The sequence below is a fragment of the Phyllostomus discolor genome, chromosome 3 (genome assembly GCF_004126475.2).
Source record: "Phyllostomus discolor isolate MPI-MPIP mPhyDis1 chromosome 3, mPhyDis1.pri.v3, whole genome shotgun sequence".
Taxonomy (NCBI): domain Eukaryota; kingdom Metazoa; phylum Chordata; class Mammalia; order Chiroptera; family Phyllostomidae; genus Phyllostomus; species Phyllostomus discolor.
This window is the reverse complement of record NC_040905.2, coordinates 154,664,220-154,685,068: the sequence shown is the minus strand read 5'-3', so window position 1 is coordinate 154,685,068 and position 20,849 is coordinate 154,664,220. Positions and strand designations below refer to the sequence as shown.

The following is a 20,849-nucleotide window of genomic DNA, read 5'->3' as shown; positions in this document are numbered from 1 at the left end:
GCGCACAAGAAGGCAGCGGTGATCCCTGAGTACGCAAGCTGCGGCTGGCAGACCCAGAGGGGTAGCGATTGTGGACCAGGGCAGAACTCGCGGCCCAGAAGCCCAGACAAGGGTCTGAGTCCAGGGGAACGGAACTACCGCCATTGTTTTCTCCCGCCCCGCTCCCGCCCGCCCCCACATATAACGTCACAATCTAGCGACTGGGGTGCCCATCCCCGGTGAGCACCTAAGGCTCCGCCCCCCACCGTAACAAGAGCAACCAGACCGGAAAAAAAAAAGAGAGACGGGGGGAAAAAAACCATGTTTTCAACAGAGCAGATCAGTCCCCCAGGACTCATCCTTTTGAGCGACCAAGAATTAGCCAATCTATCAGATGCGCAGTTCAAAACACTGGTGATCAGAAAGCTCACGGAACTGGTGGATTTTGGACGAAATTTAGATGAAAGAATGCAGATTACCATAAAACAGATGCAGGAAGACACGCGGAGGAGAGCCAATAGTGAAAGGAAGGAATATGAGTCTCAAAACAATACAGTAGACCAGAAGGAAGATAGAATCAACCAAGAAGGAAAGCATGATGAAATAAGAATTCAAAAAATTGAGGAAAAGATTAAGAGCATCCAAGACACCTTTAAACGTTCCAATATCCGAATTATAGGGGTACCAGAATCAGAAGGGGAAAAGCAACAGATTGAGCATGTATTTGAACAAATAATAAAGGAGAACTTCCCCAATCTGGCAAAGGGAACAGTCTTCCAAGAAATCCAAGAAGCTCAGAGAGCCCCAAAGAAGTTGGACCCAAGAAGAAACACACCAAGGCACATCATCATTACATTAGCCAAGGTAAAAACGAAGGAGAGAATCCTACAAGCAGCAAGAGGTAAGGGGACAGTCACCTACAAAGGAGTTCCCATCAGACTGTCAGCTGATTTCTCCAAAGAGACCTTACAGGCAAGAAGGGGCTGGAAAGAAATATTCCAAGTCATGAAAGACAAGGACCTACATCCCAGATTGCTCTATCCAGCAAAGCTCTCATTTAGAATGGAAGGGCAGATAAAGTGCTTCTCAGATAAGGTCAAGTTAAAGGAGTTCATCATCACCAAGCCCTTATTTTATGAAATGCTAAAGGGACTTATCTAAGAAGAGAAGATAAAGAAAAGACATGTATAGTAAAAGGACAGCAAACTCACAAATATCAACAACCACACCTAAAGCAAAACCAAAAGAAACTAAGTAAACAATTAGAACAGGAACAGAACCACAGAAATGGAGGGCACATGGAGGGTTAGCAGCAGGGGGGTGGGAGGAGGAGAGAGGGGGAAAAGGTATAGAGAATAAGTAGCATAGAATGTAGGTTGAAAACAGATAGGGGAGAGCAAGAATAGTACGGGAAATGTAGAAACTAAACTACTCATAAGTATGGCACATGGACATGAACTAAAGGGGGAAATGTGGGTGGGAGGGGGGTAAAGGGTGGAGGGGAGAGAAGGGGGGAAATGGGACAAATGTAATAGCATAATCAATAAAATATATTAAAAAAAAAAAAAAAAAAAAAAAAAAAAAAAAAAGATGTTGGGCTTCTGCAGTCAGACACACTGTTTTAAATCAGGCTATGTGATTCACTAGCTGGGTGACCTTAACAGATGACTAGCTTTGTAAGTCCTTAGTCTTCATTTTTAAGATGGAGACCATTACAGGCTATTGTGATAAGATAATCCCAAATATAATGCTTATGACAGTGCCCAGCACAAAGCAGTACACTTCCATAACTACTGGGCACTGATATTATTATGCTCCTGCTGACAGGGGCTACAAGAGCTGTTTTACTGTCAAACATGTTGATCATGAATCAAATTTTGAAAGGTCAAAACTGGACATGCAATATCCCTAAGTTGTTCTGGTTTCTTTGGGGTAGGAGGGTATAAACTTAATCAAATGCTTTCTGAACCTAGTCTATTTCCAGCTTACATAACTGCAAAGATTAACAAATTCTATACATTAATTATTTAATGTGTAGACTGATAACTCATCTACTTCAACACAGTTCTTATAAACTTGAAGGGTATCCATTACAAAAATATTTCAAGTCAATTTTTCTGTTATAAAAGCAATTCTTCCTAAATAGAATGTTTTGAAAACAAAATGAAGAAGGAAAACCAAGGATTCCATGGTTCCAATCATCACTTTGTAATTATTGTTAAAGGACTTATAAGACTTTATTTTACATAAATGTTTCTATATTGCAAATACAATTTTGTTTCACATTCTCTGCTGCTGTTTTTTCATATTAATATAATTTTCCTAAACACGATTTTAAACAGATACATTTGCCATGCATCTTTGCTACATTTACCAAAGTCTGTATAGTTACGTCAAGCTCCAATTTTTCTATTACAGATAACATTGCAGTGAGCTTCATGTGCAGCATGAAGACTTTGTGTATTGAGGATTATTTATCATGGAAATATTGTTTCTTACCTAGTATATCTTTCTTGAGAGAACATTTTAAATAAAGAGGAGTCACTGCTTTTTTTACTGTGATAGCTCCAAGTCAAAGTCCCCTGTTTTACATTATGGCACACAATTATTTTTGACATTGGAATTTTACCTTTAGCAAAGCAGCAACAGCTTCCTGGGTAGCATTACGAACATCTTCTCCATTCACCATTAATATCTGGTCTCCCTGCATCAGTCTTCCATCAGCATCTGCAATTCCTCCTTTGACAATGTCTGACACAAATACTCCGCTGTCATTTCTACAAACATAATTTGAACCTGATTTTGACTTTCAACAGTATTACTTTTTCTCAACTGTAATACAGTATTTATTTAATAAAAAGCTGACTTTTTAAACTTAAATATTTTCTCTATTTTTATGATTCATAAGCTTTATTGTTTTCAAAGCAACACTGGGGCAGTATTATTAGAATTAATTTTTGTGGTAAATAATAGCTTACATCTACACTATGAGTTCCTCAAAAAATTAAAAAACGGAATTGCCTTATGACCCAGTGATTCCACTTCTCAGAATTTATCTGAAGACACCAGAAACACTAATTTCAAAGAATATGTGTACCTCTATGTTCACTGCAGCATTATTTACAATAGCCAAATTTTGGAGGCAGCTCAAGTGTCTATTAGAAGATGACTGGACAAAACAGCTGTAGTACTTTTACACAATGGAATACTATTTGATTGTAAAAAAGAAGAAAGTTTTACCATTCAGGACAGCATGGATAGACTTGGAGAATATTATGCTAAGTGAAAGAAGCCAGCCAAACAAAGATAAATACCATATGATTTCACTCATATGTGGGATCTAATGAACAAACTGAACTAACCAGCAAAACAGAGACAAATTCAGACATAGAAAGCAGGCTGACAGATGTCAGTTGCAGGGTAGGTCTGGGTGGGAGACTGGAAGAATTGAGCAAAAAAAAAGAAATGAATGAAAGAGAAAAAACTCATGGACACTGACAGCAATGTGATGACTGCTGGGGACCAAATGGTACATGAGCTTGAAAAAATATAGCTTATGTCTTATAACATTTTTAGATTAAACATATCTTTCATAAGCATATTTATTTAACAATTATATACTGTGAGCAGAAGTGGCTTCTATTATACTTATTGTATGGATCACATGGCTACCAAATGGCAAAAATGAGATATAGGAGTCAGTCCTTGGGAACTAAATCTATTGCTATTTCTACACCACAATGAAGCCTTGTATGCATATTTACCTGTGCCTATCAAAATGTGTTGCTATTACCATCAACATCATTAATGTCATTGAAAATGAATAGCAAATGTGTATCTCAAGCTAAAACCATTTACTGCCCAGAACTTAAGTACCTGCCTTTGCTGTGCTATCTTTTATTTTAAATCATTACAAATCTAACTTCCAATCAAGAGAGATTTATGCATAATGAACAAATACTAATCTTGTTCTAATCTTTCATTCAAAAACTATAAATAAACCAACAACTTCTTGCTGAGACACAAAGGTTACTATAATTGGCAATGTTTAGTGAAAGGTGAATTGCATCACTTGTTTTTGCCAAGGTGGCAACCTCAGGCCATTTCACCATCTGATCGTGTGCTTCCCCAACTTTATTTTTTTTTTAAGATTTTATTTTACTTATTTTTAGAGAGAGGAGAAGGGAATGAAAAAGAGAGGGAGAGAAACATCAATGTGTGGTTTCTTCTCACGCACCCCACAATGGGGACCTGGCTCACAACCTAGGCGTGTGCCCCGACTGGGAATCTAACTGGCAACCCTTTGGCTCCCAGGCAGACACTCAATCCACTGAGCCACACCAGCCAGGGCTGCTTCCCCATCTTTAGGATAAAGGTTTAGAACTTATTGTACTATATATTTGTTAGTATTTCCTATATATACACACATATTTAAATAAGCTTGGTACTGAATTTACGTATATTCACCAAACTACCACCCTGCCTCTATCTTTACAGTGTTCCCTTTCGATGGCATACTCTGTTCAAGCTGATCCTCCTCCTGGAATGTCCTCCACCCTCTTCCATAAACCATCATTTATCACTTTTAGCTTCAGCCTAGGCACCTCTTTTTAAAGGAGTTTTCCTAATCTACTTCCCTTAAATAGGATTGTTTGGTCCATTTCTCCTCTGCTTCTGTGGATCCCCACATACATTTCTGTCACTAATCAACAGGTTTCTTTGTTGCAAGAATATATTTAATTCTCGCCAAGCTGTGAGTTTTCAGAGGTTGGGAACCATGTTTTAGTCGTACTTAACTCTGCTCCCCAGAACCTAATATATTTCCTGGCACACAGCAGGTACTCAGAAGTAACAAATGACTTTTTTTCTGGTGCCTTCAAAAGCCCTCAAAATACTGACTGAAAAAGTTCAAAACCAATGTCTTTTGATGTTTCACACTGAGTGGGCTGACAATAGCTACTTACAGAACACTAGCTGTTGATAAAAATTCTACTATAGCTAGGACTCTTTAAAAGCCCTTAAATGCAATAATTTCCAATAGGTCACTGGACTTGCCCTTTTCAGTCTTACCTTTTACCAACAATGCTTAACCCCAGGCCTTTCCCAGGTTTCTTCTGCAGCTCAACAGTGAGGGTGTCACACACGTCCTCCTCTTTGTATGGGGCCTCGTCTCTGTAGAGTGTCAGGCGTACTCTTTGTGGTGTCTGTCTCAGGACATTTATCGCTTCATCGTGTGTGGCCTTTCTCAAGTCAATTCCATTCACCTGTATGGAAATGGGACACAGGACCAGGTGGGTTAAGGAAAGGGAAGAAAGAAGGCAGAAGGGTGTGAGGGAGGGAGGAAAACAGAAACAAACACAGTAGGAGCCCCCTGCCCAGAGTAGCCGTTTCTTTGCTAGCTGTAAAGGCCAAGCACACAACATTTGTACCTCTAAAATCTGATCGCCGGCCCAGAGTCTTCCATCTTTACATGCTGCTCCTTCTTCATAAACTTCATGGATAATAATGGCACCCTAAGGACCCAGACAAATCATACACGTACTTTATTCCATTTTCCATAGGAATGATGAGCAGAAATGAAACCAAAACACACTGCACTTTTTACAGACAGTGATAAGGGTTATACACTCACTGGATTCATATATGAGACACATCAAAATTCAAAGAAAAATATAACAATATAATTTTTGCTAAAAAGGTTCACAGGAGCTTATACTTCTAATGATAGGGAGGCTTAAAAATTATAAAATATATAAATCACACACATATATTATGGATACATATCATCTTTTGTATCCCATATGAAATGACAAAGCATATTTGACATTTAGAAAATTTGCCTACAAATTATCCACAGACTCCTCTCAATATGGGTCTAACTGAACCATATCGAGTCAGTAAAAAGAAATTAAGATACAGCAAGGACTAGTGAACTCATAGAAATATTCTGAAACTTAAAGGCTGCAATCACAAGTTGTACAACAGAATCTTCTGTTTGTTTTCTTTTTTTAAACTGAATTTATTGAGGTGACACTGGTTAATAAAATTATACAGGTTTCAGGTGTACATTTCTATCATACATCATCTGTACACTGTATTGTGTGTTCACTACCCCAAGTCAACAGAAAATGATTGAGTCACAATTGGCTTACTCAAAATAAAAATATAAGTACCTATCCAGTTAAATATTTGCTCTGCAAATTAAAATAACAAGAATGGCACATTTTTGTAAGATGTTCTCTGTCATTTAACAGACTGAGAGGAAGCCCCCAGAGGACGACCTCGGGTGTGCCCTCACCAGCAGTGTGTCGGACCCCCCAACGATGCTCAGGCCCAGCCCCGTCCGCCCTTTGGAGATCTCAATCGTCGTCTCGCAGCCTGGGATGATGGGGCAGGTGGCAGGGTCAGAAGCAAAGACTGCTGGTGTCGATGACCTGCTTGTACCTAAAAACAAGTTAGAATGAAACAAAACACAAATGAAATTGATTTGAAGGCACAGAGAGTAAACCCGCCACCTTTGGGAGATGAAGCAGAAAAATGAGCCCAAGACTGGGACAAGACTTCAAACTCACCTTAATCTTCTAGTGACTAAACTATCAAAACAAATATGATTAAATTCTCATTGTTAATTTAGAGTGGCAGGCACAAAATTACCTGTTAAATTATTTCTTGCACTATTTCTGTATTTTTAAAGTTGCTAGAGATAACATGTGTAAAGGAATGAGAACAGAAGAGTTGAACTAAATCTCTAATTTCACCGATATTCTACATTTCACCTGAGCCAAATAAACTTCTTATGAAATCATGATTTGTAAAGCTCAGAAGTGAGATGTGTGGCAGGCCCCACAACACAGTCAGGGAAGACCACAAAACGCACAGAATATCAACAATTTTGTCATGGTGCCTGCCTCTCAGGGCTTCTCTGTTTCTGTTCTCCACTTCTTGTTATTGTAGAGCATCTCTTCTCATGTACTCAAATCTGAGCATTATGTAGCTGCACTTGATAGCTGAGTTTATAATCAAGTGAGATCACTTGTAGTATCTTTCCTGTGTCTTCCATGATGTCTTATAAATACATATAATACATCTTGGTACATACATGCTCAGAATTGAAGCAATCAGAATAGAGTATGAAAAACTGAGGCTAATGTAAGTTCACATCTCATTTTATTATAGTCTTCATATCTTATGATTTATGATATGCCAAAGAGCATAAAGCGAACAGCACATTTTAAGCAAGCTGGGACAGTTGGTAAAGTAGCTTTAGACCAGATGCTCTCTTTTAGGAAATCAGAGACAGACTAGTTTCCTGCTCCTGAAGTGGTAAAAGTAGGTGTAAGATATTTTCTTTTATGCTAGATTTTTGTTTAGCTTTTCATATTTTGATAGACAATGCTATTTGGGGATGAATATAAAATTAAAAATGAGAAAATTTCCATGAAAAATGTTTGACAATTCAGTGAACTATCCATTCTTTTGAAATAAATACTTTAATCAGATATGTTACTTTAAGACTATTTGTCCAACTATATTACAAATGTTTTAAACTGTTTCCTTTTTTAAAAAAGATTTATTTATTTTTTAAGAGAGGGAAGGGAGGGAGAAAGAGAGAGAGAGAGAGAGAGAGAAACATCAATGTGCGGTTGCTGGGGGTCATGGCCTACAACCCAGGTATGTACCGTGACTGGGAATCGAACCTGCGACACTTTGGTTTGCAGCCCACGCTCAATCCACTGAGCTATGCCAGCCAGGGCCATAAACTGCTGTTTCCTTAAACAACCTGTCAGAATAACTGAATGTTACCAAAAGATATCTTTTCCCCAACTTCAGAAAATGTTAATGTGTTTAATTACTTTTCTTCAATGCTGCAAAGCTTGAAATTTATTAACTACTAGTGCAATTTTTCTTAAAAATAACTGGAAGTAATAATTTGTGTCTCGACATACTAGAGTGGCATTGAAATGATAACGAAAGAGTGTTGTCCCATGGACCACATACAACCCTTTCATCTGACAAGACCTATTGTTACATCCCAATAACGGGACTCAGATCGACCACAAACATGCACTACAAGGTCTAGCATTTTTAAGAGTTTCTTGTAGTACCAGGCACCAACTGATTCCACTGGTGAAGTGGTATCATTGTATCCATTTTCTACTATATCCATTTAGAACACTGAGGCATAGAGAAGCTAAATTACTTGCTCAGTGTAAAAAAAGAAATGTGCAAAATGTTTTTAAATCATCAGTCAGATACCTGGAATCAAGGTACCGAGTCCTCTGACTGTGGCCTTTTAAACACTGAGCTCCAGGCAGGAGCTGGCTCCCAGGGGAAGACCTGCTGCCGGATCTCAGTGCGCGGCAAACGCAGGACTCACACGGCCAGTCCTTACCTCGGACAGGCTCCGGTTCCGGGGAGCCAGCTCGTGGAACCATTGCAGACTGGGGACTGTTCTTTTTTTCTTCACTGGTTGTACCAGCTGCTGAAGCAAGAGCCTGGGAATCTGGATTCTCAGAACGAATGGTAAGTTTCACTGTTGTCTTTGCTGTTTTCAAAAGGCTAATAAACTGGCAGGGGATGGGTGTGGAGGGGAAACAATATTCAAAGGCAAATTAGTACACTTATGCAAATAAGCCACTGTTATAGTTGGAATCTAAAACTGTACAATTGAGAGAGAAGTCAGAGGCAAATCCTTTCTTTGTCAAGACTTGAGGGGTCAAGCTAGAATGATCATTCTTTCTAGTTTCTCTACTTGCCTCATACTGATTAAGGCCACAGTTAACTTCTATTTGCAAGTCTAGTTCTCAGTCATCTTCCTTATATAAGTATACAGATTTCAAGTTTTTGTATTTTCAATTAGTTTCATCCATTTTTTTGGAGCACTGAAGCTTAGAATATACATGGGGTATTTTACCCACATCCTGATTCTACAGAGAATCTGAAGTAGCTTACACAAAAACTTTTAATAAAATAGAAACCCTTATGTTAAAAGTAGAGTAAGGAAAACTATGCAACAGAAGAATCAAGCCAAACAGAAAGTTAGAACATAGACATCTGAGTTAAAGGATCAATGCATACAATTATTAAAACAGAATGAAAAAAAAAATCAATTTAAGCTTCTTGCTGGCCAATGGAGAAATGGAGACATTTGCACAACAAATCTCGAGAGAGACATAGTGCTTTCCCTGGCACTTCTGTATCAGAGGCCTTGACTGAGGTTCCTAAGGATTATGAACCCTTTTGAGGAGGAAGAATCTCAGGCACAAATAACTGTTAACCCCAATTAGAATTATGCATTTTTGTGAACTAACTTCTACTGGCTTTACTTCACTTAGTGACTGAGTGCTAAACTCTGTTTATCAAGCAATATACACAGTGGCTAGTCAGTTATGGGAACAAACATTCATAAAAATATCCCTTTGGTCTTAAAACTAAGTTGACCTTTGCTTAGAAGTTTATACTTTTCCTAAGGGGAAATGGAAATGATAGGAAATGGTATTTATATAAATGTCCACTGAATACCAAATTTTTACCAGATAACAGAAATTAGCTCAACATTGCCTTGACTGGAAAATAGAAAATAAAAATTGAAGAACTTCCAAATAACCTCCTCTCTTCCATAGGGTGTCTGTGTAATACAGCTACACAGCTCCAACTCCCTGGGACCAGCGAGCGCACGCGCGTGCACACACACACACACACACACACACACACACGTCAGCCATGACCAAGGGCAGCTTCACAGCACCGTTTGCTCTCTTTTTTTTTTTTTTAAGAAAAAGTACCTTTTCAACAGGATAGCCAACAACAACTTCATCATCTATAGCCAAGATTTGGTCTCCAACTTGGAGCCGTCCATCCTAAATGGACACATGGAAGATTTGAGTGATTTTGCAGAAGTAACTTCCTCCTCCACCACGGTTAGACATGATAAAGTTGAAGCCTCACCTTGGCTGCTACCCCATGCTCTGTTAAGCTCTTTATGATGACCCCGCTGAGCGTGTCCTCCTCACTGATAGCAATGCCCAAACCCCCTTGATCCTAGAGAAATAAAAACAAGACCAGGCAGAAAATTTGAAACACTAATTTTATCCCAATGGAAATGGCCCCTAAGTTCTGAATGTCATCTTCTTTCCAGGGACTAAGAAAGAAATTTAAACTGTTCTAATGTCCTTTACTAGAAATCTCTTTTTTTCTTATACAAACTTTCAAATTTTTTAAATAGGAATAAATAATCCTCCATCAAATATTTAAATAGATGATGGAGCAAAAGTAGGTTTATAGTTGTTCATACGGAAAATAACACAATAATATAAGAGTAAACCGTGTTTTGCATACTCATAATTGTAAACCTGCTTTTGCCCCACTCTGCATTTTCATTCCTCCTATATGCCTACTATCTATAGTATCTTTAGCATATATATCCAGCAACATATCTCTAGTACCTTTAGCAAAATATCCTGCAAACAAAAAAGCATTCAATAATTCAATGAACATACAGTGTTTGAGAATTTAATTGGGTGTAACTCGCTAAGTCAATCAAAACCAAAGTATCCCCTGCTTTCTCTTTCTGGCCCAAGCTTAGAAAAACTACCAAGACGGGCTCCTCCTCCCCTCTGCACATCTCTTTCTTTAGCGGCTAGACTGCAATGACTGCTGTATGCTCTGTCCTTTCTGCGGCTCAGTAGGTTTCTCCAGGGATTTGTGTTTTGATGGGGTACAGAATGAGAACATTCTCAACCCTGAGCCCAAAGATGTGCACTGGAAACCTGGCAAAGCTAGGCAGCAGCATCTACTGTGCATTTTCCACATTTGCTCTTATCAAAACCAAAAGTTCAATAATACTAGCTTTTACCTTTCTTTACTATTTATGTTCATAAAATTAAATAGGGTTCTGAACATTTTTGTTCTGGTTTGAGCTGGGATCCTCTTCTACTACAGTCTCCATCCAGGAAAATACGAAGCAACAAGATAAAGGGAGCCTCTGCATATTTCCTCTGGAAAGTTGACACAGCAGCCAAAGCTCGCCCTTGGGCATTTCGGGTCATGACCAAGACACCCAGGGGAGGCTTCACTGACATTGTAAAGAGTACCAAGGCTGGCTTTTCTGAGGCAGACTATTATTGCCTGAAGACTTTCAGACTGTCACTGTGCATCTCTCAGCCACTGCTCTCTTCCCAGGCAGTGAGTCATGTGTATGAGACAAAGCTGCACTTTTAGGGTGAACAGAGCTTGGTTCTAATATACTTCCTGCCTAGCTGTAGAAATTTGGACCCGCCACTTAAATCTCTAAACCTCAATTTTCTTTTCTAAAGACAAGCCAAAAAAGGAATAGTAATACTTGCCCAATAGCAAGGTGGCTGTGAGGATCAAATGTAGTAAGAAAGGGCTTGAAAAGTTGATGCATTATACAAGTGTTGTTATTATACATACATTTCTCCCACTAATAACACTACAGGATATACTCAAATTTACCTCAGATAAATTCTTTAAACATGTCAGTATTTTCAAACCCTGAAATCTGATCTAGTAGTCAAAGAATCAGGCTTAATAAATAGGAAGGTCAAGGTTCTACCAAACTGACATAATCCCAATGCCAATGCTAAATATAAATAATTCAGTTAACCTCTATTTGGGAATTTCCACACTAAAGGTCTTTCTAATTATTACAAAAATACATTTGTTTGAATAAGTAACACTCTGTATCTACAATGATTGTATGTATTCAAGTCAGATCTGATTCTATTATTGTCTATTCACTTAAGTGTATTCAGTGGGCATCAGCTGGTTGTTTACCTAATGATCATTCTCATCTTACTGCCTTAAACAAACTCACAGGTTTTCAGTAGAATATCCAGTCCCCCTTCCCCTGCTGCCTCAAACAACATATATATATATACGCCCCCGCCCCCCTCTTTGCCTATGTGTTTACTGGTGGTGTTCAAACATGTTCACAAACCCTTGGATATTCTTCCCTTCAAGATGGGATTCCTGAGTGTGAGCTGGACTTGGCAAATTAATGCAATAAATACAGTAAAGCAGAAATGATAATGTGCCATTTCACAATGAAGTCAAAAAGGGCCTAAGAACCTCCTCTTGCTCCTTCTCTTGGATCACTCACTCAGAGAAAAGCCGCTGCCATATCATGAGGACACTCCAGCAGTCCCGCACAGAGGAAATACGGACTCTTGCCAATAGCTGTCAGAGTAACAATTGTGACTGCATATGGACCCTCCCGCCCCAGTCAAGCCTTCAGGTGACTTGCAGCCCTTGCTGGGAGTTTGCTGGCAACTGTACAAGACAGTCTGAACCAGATAACCCAGCTAAACTGCTCTCAAATTCCTGACCTGCAGAAACTGTGAGAATAATAAATGTCTATTGTTTTAAGTAGCTAGTTCTGAGGTAATTTGTTATGCAGCAATCGATAAATAGCTCCAAGGATGGCGTTTAAGTCAACTGCACGATGTTATTTCACAGCAACAGTCTCAGCTCAGGAGAATGTATGTGATCTGAACTGGTTCAGTTAGGATGAATCTCGGGACTTTAGCTCAGAATTTTGGGATACTTGGGATACTCTCTCCCTCAACTCCTAATTATATGTGAAAGAAGTAGCACCTGAGCCCAACTATGGTTCACAACCATTCTAGAACTATGAGGAAGACCCACCTTGGGATCTAGCTGACACGGTGGATGGCTATGGGGGGAGAGCAAAGGACTGGTTCTGATGACCCTGCTGCGCCACAAGATCAACCCCCCGGAGCCCGTAAATGTCCTTCTTTAGGAGTGAGGAGTATGTTTTTTGTTATTTGCAACAGGCAGTCACAAAAGGAACAATACACTACACATTTACATGTATAAATATGCCCCAATCCCACTTAGAATATTACGAAACAAGTATGTACACATCTCTAGACAATTTATTGATATCAAGGCAGGAGGACATATAAGTGAAGAAGACAAGGTGAGAGTGTGCAATTTCTCTTCTAGCTGCTCCACTTTCCACCCTGCTTCTGCCACAGCACATTTAGTCCTTAATAAAAAAAGATCTGAGAAACATTGTTTTGAGCTAGTTATAAAAACACCACCATAAAGGGAATGTGAAACAAATTAAGGAAATATATAAAGGAACAGTTGTATAATTAAAGAGCTAAAAATGAGTAAACAGGAATTAAAAGTCAAACTAAACTAAACATGCTACTCCATTATCAGGAGAACTACTCTGAAGTTGGAAGATATCCTAAATTCAGAAGAAGAAAAACTTTTAATTGTATTTGAAGACTTTCACATATAAAATTGAATAGATATGAAACATATCTCTGGCAGTCATGTAAGTCTGTTACTTGCTTTTATGCATATGTACTTTCCTACAGCAAAGTGAGCTAAAGATAAATCTTTAACCAAAGATATTTGTCTCTTAAATTGAACTAGCATTTCAGTCAGTCCACTGAGTGTTCATTTATGAACACATATACATTATGAACTTTTTGTTTATATTTCTAGTTTCCCACTTAAAAAAGAATTAAAAGAAAAAAGAAGATAATCGACCTGTCAAAAGAGTTTCTAAGAAGTCAAAACAGAACTCAGAATGACCTGTTACATTAGCTCCCATTTTGAACAGTTACAAGAACTGCTCTCTCCTTCTCGACTCTCCTGCCTTGTCGTCTTTCCCCTGTACACACACTCCGTGTAAGCGGCTGTCATTCTTCCCTCACGAATGCTTAGTATGAACTAGGGTACACCATACTATGTAAGGTAATAGGAGAGGGAGTTTAAGAGTTACTTCTCTCAATATGCAATTTAGATGTGTAGAAAATATACCCACATGGAAGTTCAGCATAAGGGAGACACTGTTGGGCCATGCATGGTTAAATGACGAATAAATGAAGACATCAATAATAAGCATTATATAGGCCAGAATATTGAAGAACTATTTCAAAATAAACAGAAGATCATGCTAGGTCTTGAGTCATGTGGGATTTATTTAAACTAAACTAAAAAAAAAAAAGGCAGAAGGACATTCCAATGTAAGCAAAGACAAGGAGGGATGAATTCTGAAAATAATCTCCACAGGCTCTTGATTCAAGTTAACTGTAATGAAGTAAAGCATCTTATAAAGGAACTGCAAAAGGCAATGCAACCCTGAAATCAGCAGTGGGAAGAGGAAGGTGCTAATTAGCAGTGGAATGAGGGATTCTTGAATATGCAGACTTCTTGGTAGAAAAGAAAGAAGCTTCAATGACTTTTCTTCTTTTCCCTCTGCCTATAATATAAGTGGCCCATTAAGAAAGACTTCTCTTAAATGAATATGCAGGGTTATAAAAACAAAAAACAAAAAACAAAAACCCCAGCAAAGTCACAGTATTTTTTTCTCCTAAATGCTTAACAAGGTCTGACCATGTGCCAGGCATTATGCCAACCACTTTATAAAGAACTCATTTAATACTTAAAGTTATTTACATCAAAGATCATATTATCATATCCAATTTACAGGTGAAAAAACTGAAGAAAATGTAGATCACACAATGTGTCAAGTATACAAGGTCTATCCAGAAAGTACCCAGCCATGTACTATGAAAAACAGAGACATTTACTGAACAAGATACAAGATACAAGAAACACTGTACACAGGACAATGATGTTTCAGTCCCCTTCAAAGTAGGCACCTTGGGACCTCACACAGTTCTCCCCATAGTCATCATCTACCCCACCATATTTTCCTGAATCTCATCAAAGCTCTGAAATCTCTTCCCATTCAAAGGTGATTTTAGTTTGGGAAAAGCCAGAAGTCACAGGGCACCAAATCTGGGCTGTAGAGGGGCTGAGTCACCTGGATGATTTGATGTTTTGTCAAAGAACGCTGCATGAGATGTAATGCATGAGCAGCCACATTGTTGTGATGAAGCTGTTGATCACCAGATGCCCACAGCTGCAGCCTTCTGAATCATCGGACTTAGTATCCATGGAGCAATATTCAAGCTTAACACAAAATCTGATGCAGATTTGTTTCTCTACTTGCTCAGTCATGTGAATGTGACAACCACTCAGTACACACGCTCACTCAATGGCATCTACTGCCCCCACTGCCTAGGGCAATGAAGTAGTCACTGTTCATGCAGGCACCCTCCAGTCCACTCTCCTTGGCTGCGAGGTTACATCTATGTTGCACAAACTGTTTTCATTATATTAACAATGGCTGGCCTTTTTCTGGACAGCCCTTGAATACCTGATGAAGAACAGATACAACTCTGACAGACTGCCGCTAAATCTCAGGTGTTGTGGCATCATGCTGCACTGCCTCACAGCTGGAGAGTGGCTGCATTTTATGTGAATATCCTCCTATCCCTCATCCCATCTCCTTCCTTCCTCTTATCCCTCAGCACTTCACTACTCTTTCTGCTCCTACTCTCATGCATCCTGTCCACCTGCAGGCTAGCATGAGCCTACAGCACCTGAAAGCATTTATAGGTTTCTATTCAGCAAACCACTTCTTGAAAACCATCATTTGAACCTAAGGTTTAGATCTTTTCAATAGCAAATAACCTCATTGGTATCTATCAGTGAAAGTTCTAGTAATGTGAGCTTTCAGTTTTATGAAGGAAAAGGACTATAGCTTCTCTTTCTTTATTCTTTGCTTTTCCCCACTGCAGATCCTTCGTAAATAAATCAAAAGAGGGACCATGAAATTTCAGATCTTGGGCTACCATAAAGGAGGAAAAGTGGGGTCCCTGCTAAAGTATCAGTTAGCAGAGTGCTTCTGACATGTTAGCATTCACTAGAACACTGAAACATGGAGTGTGGGGCCCACCCCAGAGTTACCCATTCCGTAGGTCTGAGTGGCCCCAAACAACTGCATTTCTAAGAAGATCCCAGGTCATACTGATGCAGCTGGTCTGGAGACCACACTTTTGAGAACCAGTGGGTCAGAACAGTGGTGTGAGGGGACTCGCATAATTTCATTCTAATTCAAAGCAGATTTACCTTGGGAAGCTCCAGGTGTTGGACATTTTTAAATGAACTGAGGTCCACAGCTGCCTCAGAAGTTGCAACACTTGGTTCAGCCTGACAGAGAGAAAGAAATGGCAAAAACAGTAAGTGTTACGCGTTCTTGTTTGTTTAAATACAGGGGCCACTTATTCACAATTATTTCATATATTGCAATTCATTATTACTATTTTAACATTTTATTACATTTATGAACAGTACATTCTCTTCAAAATACTAATGAGGTGTGATTAGACAGCAATTATTTTAGATCACAGAGACACAATATGGTTTTCAAACTGCCTGGATTGACTCTATAATGCAATCTACTAGCAATCCAGCCACCAAACAGTGAAACTCACCGACACACAGAACACCAGCAGGTGTTTCTTTTTTTTACTGTGTTAGTTATGAAGTGATTTTAGAAGCTATTAAATGTTTTCCCTGAAAATTACTAAAATACTCTTCATTAAGGAATATATTTGGTACAATCCATATGAAAATAAAATTTTCTCCTTTACAATCATAAAAAACCGCTTCACTCAGTTTACCATTAGGGGCAATGACTCAGTTCCCCAGGATGAGACAACAGGTTACACATCTATCTGATATATAGACAAAGCCTCATGTTTATATGTTTATTTAGGGAACAGTGTTTCCTTTCCTATACCTTCTCCCACTGATAATCATCATGGTTCTTCTAATTTTCAACTTTTCCTCTTTCTATTATATCCTTCTAGTCATCTGAAACATGCCTCCAAAGCTTAACAAATAAGAACAGAACTTCCACCAAAAAACTCTGCATTTTTTGTGTCACCCCCTAGCCACTGCCTTTTTTTCTAACTTCTTACTCATATTTTGCTTTCTCAGGAATCACTAATAATTTCCTAACTGCCAAGTCCAATGGACTTTCTTTATTCATCTTCTTATTGGGCCTGTTTGCAGTATCAAAGTTGTAGGACATCCTCTTCTTGAAATGTGCTCTCATCAGCTGCCATGCAACATGTCTGTCTGGTTCTTCATCATCTCTGACCACTCTGTGTGAGACAGGAACACATAATCCTGTCCTTGGCCCTCTTCTCTCTAAATGTTCTCTGTAGGTAAGAACCTTGGCTTTCATGCCAAATCTGCACCTAAGGTAATCCATCTCTAAGCACTAGGTCAAATGTATACTATACTTCAATTTTAAGCTGACTCAAATACATGAGTTCTAGTTTTATGAATATTTGTTCCTCCTTTAATTTTTAAAAAAACTTTAGTAAATGTCAGCCATCCCTCAAGTCACCAAGTCAGATATCTGGAAGCCTTGTACATCTTATCTGTTTCATTCACCAGTCTGTCCCCTGCCCAAAATATAGGACCTATATATATATATATATATATATCCCAATAAATAAACAAACATATATATACCCAATAAATATATATATGTATTTATCCAGTAAATATTTGTTGGATAAATAAATTCTCAACCATTCATCTTTCCCCAATGAGTACATTTAGCTGTGGATGAAGTATCTAGCGAGGTCTTACTCATATGATGTATATGATGTAACCATTCCTTTTTTTTTTTTTTTTTACATTAGTTCAGGACCTTGTTATCCACTCTGATAATTTTCTTACTCCCTTTAACTTAACTTTTCTTTCCTGCAACCTCTGATTCTTCTCTGCACCACTTCCAAAGAAGTTTTAAAAAATACAATTCTCATTCTTTGAGTACCTAACAACATGGCCTCAAAGTAAAGTCTTCATCACAGTCCCATAATCTGACCCTTCTTTACCAGCTCCCATTCCCCACCTCTTACTGTTCAGTATGCCCTGCAGTGTTAAGTGGTCTGCATTTGCCAGAGTTTCTACACCATTGCTCATTCCATGCCATCTACTTGCAATGTTTTGTCCCCAAGTCTTCTCTTTCCTACCTACAAGTAACCTCCTCTCTGAAGTCTTATTCTCACTTTGTCTCCAGGGGTGGAACTGACACCTCGTCTTCTACCTTCATTATCCTTAATGTAAACTCTACTACTAGCCTTCATGTAAGTGGTGAGCTTACTTACTCGAGTGCTTCTTGTACTAGGCTATATAAACTTCATGGGGGCTGAGGCTATGACTTATTTATCTTTGATAGCCTGTAAGGGTTCTATACTTGTTGAATTAATAAGTGGTATATCAATTAAATCTTCCCAGAGAAGCAAACATGTGCTACATACCTCCTTATTTTGAAGATTCTCTGAGGTAGAAGACAAAGCTTCCACTGTATTTCCAGGACATACAGCCATCTGACTCACTGCATCTTTATTTCTAAGAGAAAATACAATGACCTGTCATATCGCAATGATTCACATTATTTTCAATCTTTTACTTTGAGATTCAAAAGGATTACTAGAGAAAATTCTATAATTCCAAAGACCTGGAACTGTAACACAAACACATTTATATATGCTTTATTTTCATTCAAAAGAACTCAGAATTGAAAGGCTAACACAATGTATTTAGTAAATCAGAAAAAGAAAATGCTCACCTGATAAAAATTATTTTTACTTTAGAAGGGGCACATTTAATGATTGATGAAGCATTCTGATGACTTCTTCCATATAAAATTTGACCATTGATCTATGGGGAATAAATATCATTAATTGAACTTGTAATTTTAATTTTGGAAATTGTTATCATCCTAGCTAGCTCATGAAAAGCATATTTATTTCTTACTTTAAATATTATATATATTTTATGTTTATATATACACTTGTATAATCTCTTTCTCAGAACATGAACTGACTTTGAAAAAGCTCATATTAAAAGCCAACATTAACCTGGCTGGCGTAGCTCAGTGGATTGAGCACGGGCTGGGAACCAAAGTGTCCCAGGTTCGATTCCCAGCCAGGATACGTGCCTGGGTTGCAGGCCATAACCCCCAGCAACCGCACACTGATGTTTCTCTTTCTCTCTCTCTATCTCCCTCCCTTCCCTCTCTAAAAATAAGTAAATAAAATCTTTAAAGGCCAACATTAAAATGATGTCATACAGTCTGACCTCCCTGAACTAAAGAGGCAGTAGTTGGACTGAGAGTACTGTAGGAGAGCAGAGAGTAAATTTCTTGGCGGGCATTGGGCTTCAGCATGTTCTGTATAAAGCAAGGGCTCTGTGGAAGCACTTGTGACCTGCACAGAGCATCCCAAGAAGTCCCCTACTGTTATAGTTTCTACTTAGTCCCAAAACTCAAGCCCTGGGCACAGGCCACTGGGAGAAACAGTGCTCACAGATCCAGGATTTGGGCAGCACATTGTGTCTGTGAAGCACAGTACAGAGTACTGAGGCAATATAAAAATATGTGGATCCCAACCTACAGGAAGCAAGGACAAACAAAACAGGCAAATTAATGCTAAACACTATAAAGTATGATCCACAAATTTATTTTGTGTGGAGGGCTAAGTTACTGTTTTAGTTATTTAGCCTTAACCTTGACCCCAATGCACCCAACATCCATCACTCTACCATTAGGAATTCAGCTTACAGAATGTCTAATGGGTTAGTCTCATTACTGAGGAATGATTGGTCATTTGGCTTTTCAAAAGCTCCTAATAAATGCAGCACACACAAAAAGGTTTGTTGAAGTGTAATCTTTATTACTGTCTTGAGGCAAAAATTGTTTCTGGTGCTACACAGTCATGACCTTTAAATGTAAGTTAATGGGAACATGGACTTTCCTTAGCAGAGATTTGGTTTAGTGTGAAATTTGCTGTAATGCATCTATTTTATTAGGCAAGCAATAGTTTTCTCCATTACCATATGAGGCCCAGGTGAATTTTCTAGAAACTGCTGATTCCATTGCACTGATTCCACTGCACCGATTCCACAAAAGTAAGTTCAGCATTTTCCACAAGAAATTACCTCTAGAAGCTCATCTGCAATCTGTAATCGACCATCTTTCCCAGCTGCTCCATTTGGATCAATCCCCACTATAAAGACACTCATTCTGGATCGGTCTTTGTTCCCAGCAAGACTGAGACCCAAACCACTACGACCTTTCTCCAGTTCAATCATATGTAGCTCGCCTGTGAGAGTTCCATAACGTTCTCTGATATTTTCTACACACAACAACAACAATAACACAACATTATAGGTGTTGAGAGTTAATTCACAGTCAAATACTTTACTACAGAAGGTTACCTAGAATAGCCTCAAAAGGGCATCATTTGTACTGGAATAATGCTTGGTAGTTAAGAAAAGCTAAATATGGCCACCAGGACTCAAGACTGGTTTCTTGGAATACCCACACTTTGAGGCATTTTTTCCCACTCAGGGTGCAGAGAGTACAGTATCTGATCAATTGGTTTACTGGGGTGAACAGGTCCAAGAGTGATTCATATTAACAAACTCAGACTATGATTGATTAAAATAGAAATTTAACATTTGCAGAGAAGAAAACATCCAGAATATTTATCTTCATTGGTCAGTGGAAGCCTTTCTCCCATAGGAAAACCTACAATGCATGTCATATCATGTTGGGCAATTGCTTGGCCCACATTTCCAGAGAAAAGGGAATGAAATTTGTTGTTGTACAGAGTCATGAGGCCAGGACTCATCAATGTATCTGCCCCAGCTTTCAGACATACATCCTAAATAGATGAGACCAATCCTATCTCCCATTCCCCAAATTCCAAATGTAGGTGCCCCGTGTCATGAGCCCAGATGAATAATCAGCCAGCAGCAACACTAATTGCCAGGTATGTGACAGAGCCGTCTTCAAGGCCCAGCCCAACTGAGCCTTGGTAGAGCCCAGTCTACCATAGCACCTTGGGCAGATTAATAATAAACTGCTTTCTCAAGCCACTAAGTTCTGGGGTAGCTGGTGATATGACAATAGGTAACAAACATTCCATTTAATGTTT

The 20,849-nt window shown here is 38.7% G+C and overlaps 1 protein-coding gene across 5 annotated transcripts in view; it reads right to left on the bottom strand.

The window, feature by feature from the left end:
- Window positions 1–20,849, bottom strand: part of MPDZ (multiple PDZ domain crumbs cell polarity complex component) — a 162,494-nt gene that overhangs the window by 10,137 nt on the left and 131,508 nt on the right. For all 5 annotated transcript variants that reach the window (XM_036021592.1, XM_036021593.1, XM_036021594.1 and 2 more), the window contains 11 exons: window positions 19,849–20,045; window positions 18,479–18,570; window positions 18,168–18,258; window positions 15,958–16,038; window positions 9,928–10,020; window positions 9,765–9,839; window positions 8,372–8,546; window positions 6,278–6,423; window positions 5,409–5,492; window positions 5,050–5,243; window positions 2,609–2,756 (listed from right to left, as the gene is read on the bottom strand). In XM_036021592.1, coding sequence (XP_035877485.1) covers window positions 2,609–2,756; window positions 5,050–5,243; window positions 5,409–5,492; window positions 6,278–6,423; window positions 8,372–8,546; window positions 9,765–9,839; window positions 9,928–10,020; window positions 15,958–16,038; window positions 18,168–18,258; window positions 18,479–18,570; window positions 19,849–20,045 — 1,376 coding nt within the window. The remainder of the gene's footprint in view (window positions 1–2,608; window positions 2,757–5,049; window positions 5,244–5,408; window positions 5,493–6,277; window positions 6,424–8,371; window positions 8,547–9,764; window positions 9,840–9,927; window positions 10,021–15,957; window positions 16,039–18,167; window positions 18,259–18,478; window positions 18,571–19,848; window positions 20,046–20,849) is intronic.